This window comes from Cataglyphis hispanica, chromosome 1 (genome assembly GCF_021464435.1).
Source record: "Cataglyphis hispanica isolate Lineage 1 chromosome 1, ULB_Chis1_1.0, whole genome shotgun sequence".
NCBI lineage: Eukaryota > Metazoa > Arthropoda > Insecta > Hymenoptera > Formicidae > Cataglyphis > Cataglyphis hispanica.
This window is the reverse complement of record NC_065954.1, coordinates 7,263,249-7,277,149: the sequence shown is the minus strand read 5'-3', so window position 1 is coordinate 7,277,149 and position 13,901 is coordinate 7,263,249. Positions and strand designations below refer to the sequence as shown.

The 13,901-nt window shown below is 30.3% G+C and overlaps 1 protein-coding gene across 7 annotated transcripts in view; it reads right to left on the bottom strand.

The window, feature by feature from the left end:
* The window catches only part of LOC126851006 (low affinity immunoglobulin epsilon Fc receptor-like), an 86,093-nt gene that overhangs the window by 31,117 nt on the left and 41,075 nt on the right, over positions 1–13,901 (bottom strand). For all 7 annotated transcript variants that reach the window (XM_050594556.1, XM_050594566.1, XM_050594529.1 and 4 more), the window contains exon 4: positions 8,408–8,704. In XM_050594556.1, coding sequence (XP_050450513.1) covers positions 8,408–8,704 — 297 coding nt within the window. The remainder of the gene's footprint in view (positions 1–8,407; positions 8,705–13,901) is intronic.

The window sequence follows — 13,901 nt, the reverse complement described above, 5'->3', positions numbered from 1 at the left end:
TTTAATATGCTACTAATATTAATGTAAGAAAAACATTTAACTGTTATTTAATTCTCTACATTTATTTTCTTAAGTCTAATATTATATAAGATAAATTTTATTGCATACATTGCATCAAGAAAGTTAATTTATGGATGTTTTATTACTTAAGGTAGCATTTTTAAATAAATATTTAAATGCAGAAATCCTCAAAATTAAAAAAACTTTTAGATATGGAATGTTTAAATCTATTAACTCAAAAAATTTTTTATATTTAACATCAACAAATGCTAAATACAAAAATAGTTAAGAAAATATACATTCATAAAATAATTTATATCCAACAATGTTATATTTATACATGTATTGAGTCTTTAATCTTTAAAGATACTCGAGAAAATTTATTTACTGAAAATATCTTTTATCCAAAACAATTTTAATGTTCAAAAATAAAAAAAAAAGTTTCCAAGAACAAGAATTACTTAAAAAATAATTTAATTTTTTAAATTATATAATTTTTAATAATTTATTTTAAATTTAATAATTTAATTTTTAAAATTATAATTAATAAAAAATTAGAAATATTCAAATATAATCATTTAATAGATATATCATTATATTTGCCATATCCCTGTTTTTCGATATTTTTATATATTTCTCCCTATCTATATATATATATATATATATATATATATATATATATATATATATATGCTTGCATATGCTTTCACAACGCTTTCACGTGTACTCTCACGTATTTATAATTAACCAGAATAAACCGAACAATAAACCGCATTAGCAAAACAATTTGAAAGTGGTACGCCGTGCTGGATTTTAAATATTTACTCTCTACGAATTTTGATAGGAAATGCGAGAACTTGCTGTCGCAAAATCGAATGCAAATTGCGCCGCCATAAAACGAAATACAGTAATTGCACAAAGTGCTAGTTATTGGTTTGCATAAACTCCTCGACTCATAATCGAGCAATTTCTAATATGATATTAGCCGTATGAACATGTGAAATTTTGCAAGTCAAATCAATCAAAAAATAAGCGATCGATATACAGGCGAAGGCGACTTTGCGGATTGTCAAGTCAAACAGAAGTCTCGAATAGAGAAAGCACTATATAGTAGGATGAAAGTGCACGGCGTTTACCGAATTAAAGTTCGTTTAAACATTGGCGCATGAGCTGCGGATAAGCTCGTGAAACTATGTCATGTTCCTATAAACTATGTTATGGAATTTTACGGAAAATGTGTCGAGCTTAATCATTGTTAGGTCTCTGAGAAAGAAGTGCGGTTTAATTTATCTTTAATGCAGAAAATTTACATGTTAAATATTTTGAAAATATTTTTCTCTTGTTTGTAAATTCTTTAATTTAGAAAATAATTTTAAAAATATTAAATTTGTACGTAATTCTTATTAATTAATAATGAGACATTTTGTAACGCGTAAAAAAAGAGAAGATAAAACATCTATAGATATACTCCTGTCGCACAAAACACATTTACAGTAAATAAAAATTTTATATAACACAAATATAATTTGTGTATTTTAAGAAATTTAAACAAAGCAATAATTAAAATGTTTTAATTATAAAGCAAAAAATATATCTTATTGCAATATTCTATCTAGATTTGTATTATGTAAATGTTAAATATTGAGAGAGAACATCTTGAAAAGCAAATGTTGATGAATGACAAATTGCGTAGTCCATCAATATTTATCTTTTAATTACTATCAACACGCGTAATGTTAGGAAGAAGATATTACAACTATTTTGCGAATACGTGACGAAAATCAAGATTAAAGTTCATAGTCTTTGCACATAAAGTTTAATAGCATAACGTAATGATAAAGTACAGAGAAAATTACATACTACAAATTCAAGTACATCTACTTTACTATTTTCTTGTTATGATATTAATGGAATCACTTTTATGCTAACATTAACATGTCTCGTTATTTTTCACGCACGATTGACATGCTTTTTCTACGATCAAAGGAATCCATAAGAAGTAAAGATATAAGAAATTGGAGCGATACATAATTACATCGTGAAAGTGTTGTGGTTAAAATGGAAGAACGTAAACTTTATTTTCATCGACTATTCTTCTGGCAGATAAACAAGAAAATAAAACATGTATGCAGTAAAAACATATAAAAATTTAAAAGACGAAAATGTGCGCAAAACAATCTCCGTTTGTAAATTATCTCCGAAACATTTGCAAAACATTGGATATACATCTTGTTTTTTCTGATGATATATGAAATAAATATTGAACTCAGACTCGCCCGTGTGTATAGAATATTGTGAATATTGAAACAGCGTATTTTGTGCACACAACAATATAATTTGCGATGCAATTGCAAAAAATGCCGTTTCTGGGGTTGAATTATTTTCGTTCTCTTTTCTCATCCTACATTTAAATTTATTCGATTCTGATTTTTCTCATATATTAAATGTTACACTCGAAAATTCGTAATATTTCTACTGTTTCTATTGTTTTTTATGATTTTATTTATTAAATTATTTAATAATTAATTTTATAATTTTGTGATTATTTTCAATAAAATATCTGCTAACGTAAACTTTACACGAAATAATTGAAAAATTATTTTAATATTTATATTCTTTTTTGTAATATTTAAACATGATGAATTGCCAAGAAAGTTTCAATATACTATTATTATTATAATATTATATATAATATTATACGGTCTTCGATATAATTATGTGCGTATGTATATGTGTGATTTGTTTAAAAGTAATTATTCTCTGTAAAAGAAAGATAAAGTTATTAGATTATGTAAAGTTAAATAATTAATCTTTAAAATCAGATTTCAATTGTAATGTTTATTTTTCCTGCCTAAAGCAATAATATAATTGAAGTATGTAAAATAAAGAAATTGCTTCAAAATACGCATTTCAATTTTGAATATGTGAAAAGTATCAGAATTATATATATGGTTTTGCTTATTTTAATAAACAAGTTTTAAATTTATAAAACCAGAAAGATGAGAAAAAGATTTATTTTTTGTTTTTGAGTTTAGTTTCATATTGTAAATATATATTTCTGATACACACATAATCTCCTTTTTAATTTTTCCATTTTTTATAGAACTAACAAGTAGAAATGAAGGATCAGTTATATACAAATAGCATCGCTATTAGCATACATCTACTTTGAATACATGAAAACATTCTATAAGCTTCAAGGGTTGGATCTGTTATCCTATACTTTGCATAGCTTTAATTTTATACACTGCGATTGCTTTCACGAATATAATAAAAGCGAATACGTACGCGATGACGTTATCGATTGCTATATTGTTATTCAAGAGACTTGATAATTTGTGTCGACGTTGAGTTGACGAACAATAACGCGAGAATAGACAATCGTCAGAAAAACAAATATCAAAACAAGCTCGCGCTCGCATTCTCATTCTCGCTCAATTTGCTTTCGTGATTCCTTGCCGATTGTCGCGTTTGTTCGTTTCACACAAATGTGGTACAATGCTCGTTTTATATGGGCGACGAATTGACCTGTCCGGACTTCCGGAAAAATTCAAACAGCGCGCGCACACGTTGGCAATGCCGCTGACGAGATTGTTCGCACGTACAACAATAGAATGACGTATTGCTCACTTTCGCAATTGAAAGATGGTCTGCCTCTCTTTCTTTCTCTCTCTCATCCTCTGTTTAGTTTAAGATAATTATGTATAATAATTTATTTTTAATGCTGTTTCTTAAATGCGAATGTAAACTGTATAAGAAAATATGAATTGTGTTGAAACAAGAAAAGACACCATCTTATTTCATTAAGTAATTATATATGATTTATAGAAAATACTTTTTTAATAGATTTTTAATATCCAAATTTATCAAATTTCCATTTCTTTTTGTGATATTTTTTTTTCTTTCTGTACTTTTCCTTTTTTTCAAAAATTTATTTCATTTTTAATTTATTACGTTATCATGATAGTTCAGTTGACAACTTTGACAAGTTTATTATTTTGTCAATTAAAAAATTAATTACTCTAGATATTTATTAGCTCTGATGAGAAGTCTATCCAGTTGTAAATGTCTTCTTACGAGTCCAATCCAATTTTTATGTTAATGCATAATGTCAATACATGTATACATCTTACACTGTATGCATATATAATTCTTTAGTTATTCGTAAAATGTATCGAGAGTAAATCATCGTGGATATCTCGTAACAACAACACGCACCTGTATATACGCACAGTCTCAGTAAACCTTATGACAAAGATAAATAGCATTTTTGGAAATGCTTCAGATGGCGTTTACAATTGTGTGTAACCGCTTAAACTGCATCGGATTAGTATAGCATATTTTGATACTTGAAAAACAAGCCTTACTCGACACCGCGCTCAAACTTTGCCTGCTGCATCGCAACCGCTTCATGAAAATTTCATAAAAATTTGCATGAATAGGATGCACCTGCGAACGCCGCGTATTATTTGTCTTTGTCAAGCTGTTCTACGGCGAACGTTCGGAGATATTTGCATGACCCCTACGCAAACGTTCCCTTTTGAGAGACAACCGGTCCATCGCAGTGATATCTTAAGCACCGTCGACAATTCTTTTCATCTCTCTTCCACATCCGTCTCGTACTCTTGTTCTCGTTTCCTTTCCAAAAGCATCATCGGATTGCGAGAAAGAATAAACGAAAACCCCGCGAAATGGGTCTTCGTGTTTCTGACATCCTGTATATCAAGAAACAAACGTGCGATATCCTTGTTGAGTTGCGTGCATATAAAAGCACACATTCCAAGCTCTGTGCTTGAAATATCGACAGCATTGTCTTAAGCCTATTACGCTGATAGCAAATGTTAACGTGACTTTAAAAGCATTCTCAACTTGAAATTCCAATTTATTTTAAAAAAGTTATCAATGTTTAATTTTTTAAATCAAGTTTTAATAAATAATAAAATCTGCATGTAAATATTCAGTTTCTTATAACTTTTAATCTACAAAAATATATTAGATTGAAAAAAATAAAAAATATCTAAATAGTGTGGATTTTTATATTAAAGTTATCGAGCCACTTTCTATCTGGCAATCTCTATTAATCAGTTTTATGAATTAATTTTTTTTAATGAAAAATTAATGTGCAACACGCACAAGTATTATAATATAATTTTTTTAAATAAATTGTGAAATACTTAAAATGCATTTTCTTGCAAAATGACGATCAATCATTGATCACTAATTGCGATGGCCATCAGCTATAAACCATATGTTTTTCTTATCACACAATTCTTCGATGTTATTTTTATTTTTTCTTTTTTTCGTTTCATCAATTTTGCACGCAAGTATAAACATTTTTCACACTCTTTTCCTTTCTACCTCGACTGCAAATCTAAAATCGGCAAACATCGAAAATATTTCCGTATTGATGTCGATTGGAAGAAAAAGGAACGACGCAACAAGAAAGATGCAACAAGAACGACAAGCAATAAATGGAAAAAGATCGAAAATGCAAGTTTAAATTTTAAATGGGTCCGTTTGGCAAACCAAATGGCGCGTAAAGTCGATAATGAATGTTCCTAATAGTCTTTAAGCACAATAAAGATATTTGCCCTTTGAAATCATTAAGTTACAAAAAGTTAACAAAAAAATGTTTTATTTATACAAATAATTTATTTAATAAAACTTTATGTGCGTTCTTTTTGCTATCATGTTTTATAAGAAATTGTTATAAAATATAATTATTTAATATTTGACAAACATAACATAAGATACATAAAACATTCAATGCATGATTTTATTGCGAAATATCGCAAAATTAATTTTAATAAATTAAAATTTTAAATAAAAGTGTGAAATTCGAATAACACATGTCTTGATTAAATTCAAAAACACACACAAAATAACAATACGACAACATGAGAAGAAATCACAATGCAAGAATGGAGAAGCAACGAGTAAAATTATCAAGAGTCTGTCGCTGCGTCGGAGTGTAGTCGATAGCATACGAGGATTTGATTGGATAGGTCATTCAAGTGCATATTGCACTCGACGAGTATCGAAACCCCTTGTGCTCAATTAAATTCACGACATCGGGGCCGATGGAATATCGAATTCGCGAAGTTAAATCGCCATACCGTAAAAAAAGAAATTGCGTTCGTAAAATATCTTTGCAACAAAAAGAAAGAAGAACCGACAAGTGAAAAAAGAGAAAAGATATTGACACAATATGAGAAAAGTGTCGATAATTTCGGGTTTTCTCCACATTGTTCTCATTATGTCACTCATCTCTCGAACTGTTTGCAAATGACAGTTCTTTACAAACAATCAGTAACAAACATCATATTTTGCTTGTCAATTTATCGACATTTTCCGATATAACAAACAAGAAAAACGTCAAATATATTGATTATAATGCAGTACTACATTTATATATTGATTTTATCAATTATTTTAATTTTATCGAGATTGTAATAAAGTTATACACTACTGTAGTAGACATATTTTTCAGAAAAATCTTTGAAAGTTGATTTTATTGAGTTAACTTTTCCATCATCTTGTATATTTCATTGAATTTCAAAGTTTTCGTGACTTTGTAATAAAGTTTTATTATCGAAGAATTCAATACATATTTTTCAACTAAAAAGAAATATTTTATAGTGATAAAGTAAGAAAATTGAATTTCTTTATTATAGATATCGAATCAAATCAAGTTTTCGATTGTTTTCTGTATATTAATAAAACTAGGTGAATTGAATGATGCTTTAATTGTGTCGCAACATAATTCGCGTCATATTAAAAACTAATACATCTCTCTCATAACTTTTTCAAAATTAAAATTATTTTAATTTAAATTTTTTAAGTTTTTACTCTTTTATCATCTTCAATATAACTTTTTAAGCTAAAATCTTTTGCTCCGAAACTAATATTATATTTTTTCGTATTCTTTGAAATATAAATCAAATAAATATATAATTCAATATTGATGTTTTGTCAAAAATAAATTGCTATTTATCGCCGACTTTTGTGAAATTTTGGGAGAGTTGGAAACATTTAACGCAAAATATCAAATTTTTTTTCTAGATAAATCAAGAAATTAAAATTTTATCCAATTCTTTGCGAAACAAATTGTTAGAGATATTACTAGGATTCGAAAAATCCATTCGCATTTCGCGGTTGTGAAAGTTGCGTTAAAGCTTTGAAACAAAAAACCGGACAACGAAATGTTATCCTCTCTATCGATTCTATTCGATTTTACGTTATTGCCAAACTTTCATCACCATTCTGTCTGTATTGCTTATTTCTCGTATTCTATCCGAATTTTCCAGCTCTCTGTATTCCTTCACCTAACAATTCTAAACAGACATTTTCATAGTAAAACACTCTCTTCTTATGTGTCAGACACATTCTTTCGCACTAAATGAGATAAATTAATCAAAATATATTACAAATCACAAAAGTGCTAATAAATTTGATTATTTTCGTGATATGTGTATATATTTTATTTTATTTTGCGTTTATCTGTACTTTTTAATAATCATTTTTATACTATTTTATTTATTATGATATTTTAGTATAATTTAGCTGTCAGCTGAAAATTAAAAAATTAGAATTATGTTAAATCACCAAAACTGATAAATTAATATGATTGTAAAATCATGTCGTGACACTATTCGCGATCTAGAGCGTGCTGTTAATGCAGTTCTATGCTAGATCCTGAACGATTTACTACGGTTCAGCGCGATTCAAGCTCGAAACAGAAGCGGGGCATCGTGACGTCAATGCATGCTTCTATAAACCCATGTCAATGCATTACAGTCGACTGACAATAATTTTGCTCCATTGATGGGATCAAAATCGGATAGTGAAAATTTATACACACATAATCTTTGATGTTTTCTTACATTTCATATAACAGGTTATATTACGAAAATTAATTATGCATATTAAAATCTTTTTATTAAATCGCGAGACAAAATATTGGAAAAACAAATTCAAATTTGCAGTTGCGTATTGTAAATATTGCTTTAAAAAATATTTTAATATCTTCTTTATATGTATTATGTGATTATTTATTCTAATAAAACTATTATTTGTCATATATTATATATATAATCTTTTTCCACATTAATATAGCATATTTTTTATTTTTTTTTATTTTGTTACTGTAGTCAGGATCCAAGAGACAACCTATGACCATATCAGAGTTTCAAAGACATTCCATAGTTTCTCTCTTTTTCTATTTCTTATTCTTTATCCGTATAGCAATGGAATCTCTTCCGCTATGTGACAAAGAAAATAATCAACGAACGAAGCAGAAAAATACCGATCGTTAATTAACGTGTCTCACAGAAACGTGTCAAATGGAATGATAAGCCTCTCTCTACATCGGTCGCTGTTATTGATTTCAAGGTAAGGCGCGATTTACCAGCCAGAAGATTAAATCTGGTTCTGCTCCTCTCGCTGTCCTCGTAGCCCTCAAGGTCATCTTCGTAATCATCGTAATCCTCAGGGACGGGGCTCTGATCCCCGTCCTTGTCGCTGACATTTCGTGACAGAGTATTACCAGTCAGGCTCCTCTGCTGGGTGGCCTGTCGGACGCGGGTCCGATGGTTGTTACTGAAGAGGACTGACGGCGGTGGCGGCGTTGATAGCTGAGAGCCCTGAAGGCGACGCTGAAGATACCGAGCCAAGAGTGCCTGTACCGCGTCTGTCTCCGCCGTGCCTGGAAGACAGAAAGATTCGCTCTCGTGATCAGTCGACAACATCTTCTCAAACTTACATATCCCGTTCGGTCCTTAACATCTTTCTTATACTTCCTCGCATTCTTATATTTCGTCTGTTGCTTTCGTTTCTTCTTATTTTCTCGCCGTCTGTATTTTGTTTCTATTTCATCCTTTTTTCCTTTTCTCTTATCAATTTTTTCTTGTTTTTTTGCGTGTAATGTGACATAGCTCGCATTCTCTTTCGCAAAATCGAGAAATCAAAGGAACTCGAGGGGCTAGACTTTAAATCATTGATGGTTGAGGAGTCCTTCTTCTTGCGTCGTGCGCGAGTTGATGCGTCATGTGTGCATTCTCATACAAGCATAAGGATATGCGCGATACATGTCCCGATGAGACGGATCGACGTTGAATGCGATCTCTCGTGTTTATATCAATATAGTAGAGATTATTTTACTGTTAGATATAGTCGCAGTATTATGAGAAAATGAAGAAAACTCCATTTGTTATATAAAAATCGAAATTGTCAAACTAACAAAAAAAAAACGCATACGATTTTCCAGGGAATTTTAAATTAATGTAAATGCCATTATTGATATTAAATAATAATGCATATAGTGATATCAAAATAAAGGAAAAATACATGAATTATATATATATATATGTATATATAATTTATATAGACAAATATAACATTTTAAATAAATTTCAATATTAGTTTCGATAATAATAATATAAAACTAATAAAAAATGTATATATGTGCAGAATATCAGAATATATTTTAAATGTCTAATAATTTTAAAAGTCCAGTAATTTCAAATTGTCAGGAATAATAATAAAAATGATAAGATCAGTCTTTAAGAGTCAGCAAATAAAGTAGAAATTTATTTCCAAATTAAAATGCATAATAAAATAGGAAAAAAGAATGACGCAGTCTTATAATGTGCATATATGAGAAGAGACGATATCTCTAAAATGATTATAGATACGCAGTCAATCGTTTTTAATTTAATGTCACTCAATGCCTGGTCGTAAAATATAGAAGCAACATTCGGCAGGACACTCGAATCTGTAAAACGCTTCATTAGAGTGTCTCGTCTGCGTTTGATGTTGAAGAGCGTTCACGTATCATCGTTCAGTGTCGATGTAAATACGATCCATGACTATATGTCGACGAGATAAAAAAATTCATAATTGATTCACTCCTTAATGTCGTGAGATTAAGCTTCGATTAATTAACATTGAATTGTCATCGATGTAATACATATGCAGAAATAAAAAATCTTTAATACCGCTAACTTTAATTATGCAAAATGTCGCTATAAAATTTTAAAAATACCAATGCGTTTTTAAAGGATTTAGTTAAAATTCAAATTGATGAAGATTTCTTATATCAAAATTTGTTAATTATATATTTATTCACATTAGCCTCTTTTTTGAGAACTTCTTCAATCTATAGTATACATGTGTGTCTATACTTGCGAATAATACTTTCATTTTTTCATGTATTTCCTTTGTTTTCATTAAAATAAAAATAAAAAATATATGACAAATCTTTTGTTAAACATATTATAAAAAAATTATTACATCTATATTAAAAACAATATATGGCAAATAACTTATTGTAATTTATATAAAAAATATAAATTTAAATACAGAAATATTAAGTATTTCTCATATAATAATTATTATACATATTTTTAAAAATATTATAAAAATAATTTTTTTATATATAATTAATTATTGTATATGTATTGCAATAAATTTTTAATTTTATGTACCTGAAATTTTATAAAAACGGTTTGAAATTATTACATTTTATATGTAAATTTGACTAGCATGTTGTTACTAAATTTTGCAGAAGTTCAAAGGTAACAAGAAATAGGATGATTAAAGGTGGACTAAACGACAAAGTCGTGGAAGCTGTTAAAGGATTTGCAGCGCCAAAGAATCCAATTTTCGGCGTAATCCAGTACCAAGAACGAATGCAATTACATCGAATTCTTCCCGTAAGCTCGTTTGCTAGCGTGGCTGTCTCGTAATTGAATTGGATCGATTGTATTGTGCGAATCCTATCATTTCTTCTCTTTGCCATTTTCACCTCGATCTTCGTTGCCGGACGAAAACGCTCGACAGCGGTTTTGTGTCGAATTAAATCGCGCAAGCAAACGTTGATCCTGTTATATGAAAAAGCAGTTAGCAAAGCGGCGGAAAATGAGCAACATGCGATACAAGCGCTCTGTTTTCTTGTTACATTTCGCACGAGAGTTGGAAAATATACGCTTGAGTTGACCGTAAAGGATCAACCTTCCGGCACGGAGGTGACGCCCCAGCCAAGGATTTTCAGAGTCATCGTCGGAATCTTTTTACCTCGCGCAAAAATCTCGTTAGCCTTGCCTTTACGCGTGAGCTAATTCAACGAGCGTGTTATAAAATAATTAATTAATATTTTTGCCCCTTTATTTTTATTCATCAAATAAATATAATTAATAATATTATTTTTAATTTGATTATTGCAATATGTTCGACTAACTAATTGATAAACTATGCAGATTGAATAATAAGAATTTTTTCTAAACGTATTTTGTATTTCCAATTTGTAAAAATTAAATTTTATACAGAACAAAGACTAATAAAAAATTAATTTAAATTATATTGATAAATTGTACATAAAATCGTTAAAAATACTCGTTCAATACCGGAAATGTTTGGAAAACATGGAATGAAAGCAATATATGCGTTAATAACATATTGTACAAATTTTTTGTTCAAGTTTTGACATGTAAACCAAACGTGGCCAAAACTAATATTTGACGTGCGTTACAGCAATTAGAAAAATTCTCGTTCGCGCTTCCGCAAGACAACACATAAAAGGTTACTCGATATTGGAAAAATAATAAAACGTCACGTTTCAAAATATTTTACCACTATTTCCATCTATTTACAAAGAGAAAAAAAATTCAGGAGTAATTGCGCGAATAGCCTAAAAAATGCTTCGCTAAAAGAATTTTATTCGTAGAAATTCTACGATCTTGCTGTGAACTTTATCGAACGCTGAGCATCCAAAGGCTAAAGCTTAGAAATTATCGCGGAAATTACTGCATCTCAAGAATCGATAGTTTTTAGCATTGAGTCTAACCGAGAAGTTGGAACGAGTGGATCGTGAAATAGAGTTCGAAGGCGTAAAGAGCATCATCGAGAAATTGACTGTACGGGACAGACACTCTCGCAAGAGGAAATTTTCGATCCAAATGTGAGAAAGAAATCATAGAAGGGCAAAGGTCACGCCACGCAACGGATTGAACGGATTTCTTCGCAGATTCAGCATGAGATTCATTCCAAAAGGAATTTAGCGGCGCTGTCGACCGAGAGATGTAGACCCGCGGAAAACCGCTCTCGGTATGCGAATTTCTCTAACTGAGACGTCTTCTTAGATAAGGCGAATTTCATGCCGAAGGAATTGCGAAGGATCGAAACTAAGGAATTCATAATAAAGAAGTCGAATGACTCTTCGGCTTTTCCTTGACGAGAAAATTCAGTCGCTTTGAAAAATAAGCAAAGCATTTTCAAGAGAAGATAAGCATATCTTCGATAATATGAAATTTATTTCGAGGAAGAATAAAATAACGCGCGAGACACGCATTGCAAACTGAGATATTCGAAATATTTTCTTCGGAAGCAAAAAATTATCCCAGTCGAATGCTCCCACTGTTACTAGGAGTGAGACGTTTAAAAAGAAAAATTCGCGATAGCTTTGCGCACGAAAGAAATCACGAAAGCAAAAAGGAAAAATTTTTAATTTTGACAAATATCGCGCAATTTAAGTGATTTCTTTTAAAATCATAAAAATTAATTAATTATTGGACTATTTATTTACTTCCTAATAATTAGTGCAAATTCAAACATTATGTAAAAAACACTTCAAAATAATCATTTTTTTGAGTGGCATTCATTACTATTCATTGCTAATCATGTTAATTATGTCATTGTAATTGTTAATATTTCCATATAAACATTTAGATATCTTTGATTTCACATATATTAACACTTCTTAAAGAACTTATGTATAAGATTTTACGCTAGTTGAATAAATAAAGAAGCAACATATGTTTCTAGACAAGTTATTAAGTCATTAATTAATCTATTAATCTCGTTCCGTATTATTCATGCTAGATTCACATTTTTGCAATCTTTCGTCTATAGAAAGATATCTAGAATTTCTTGTGTTGGTTGCTTCCCCTAGAGAGTATTAATGAAATTCTGCAAAAACCGCGAAAATCGAGCTTCCCAAAATGACCGACGTGCCGAAATTCAAGATCGACCACAAACCAGGAAAGAGAGTCACAAAGTCCGAATGGAAGTTTTTTTGAAATTGCTGAACGGAGAATTTAACAGAAAGGGGGACTCGTCCCAGGAACTCTTTCGGTCTCCCGGAATCTCAATTCAAGCGGAAAACTCAACGAAAAATTTCCCGTTTTCTCTATGTTGAATATTCCGCTCAAGAGCGCAAGATCGATTCGTCGCGCGATCAAGTCGAAAGAAATATCGTTACAACTGACCGACGGAACGTGAGTGTTCCAGAAGTGATTTAATAAATCTTGCTCTTTTGAGATTTCGAGAAAAGGTACGCATTAAAACAGGATGCAGGATGCTCGCTCTTGTGCTGATTTGCAAATTTCGCGTCCGGCCCGTAACACGTGCGCGGAAACCAGCCTTCCCCTCCTCCTCCTCCTGCAATCCATTGTCCCCGCTTCATAATTCAATGACTTTCGGAACTACGTTTCCCGGACTATTTCCTCAATGGGTCTTCTGAATGTTTTATATGATTTTAAGATTACCGCGCGTAGAACGTAGCGGTAACTTGCGATACGCTTTTACCGTAATTGAATCTAAATTCTGAAACACGAACGAATGCAGTCTAATAAAAACTCTGTCGATTGAACGCAAGCTATTATTGCATTGAAGTCAATGTTATCCTATTATAGCGAGTTATGGGAGTAGTATTGGAGAATACCGATCGGAGAAGATACATAATAATTTATGACACGAGGCTATATCTACATTGCAGTGGAATCGTAACGATATAAAAATATATTGCTTATATAAGGCAAAAAAGTGTAGATAAAAATCTATTTTTAAAACATATAATTAAGAAAAAAATAATAAACCATTAAATAAACCGCGATACATTAATTGTT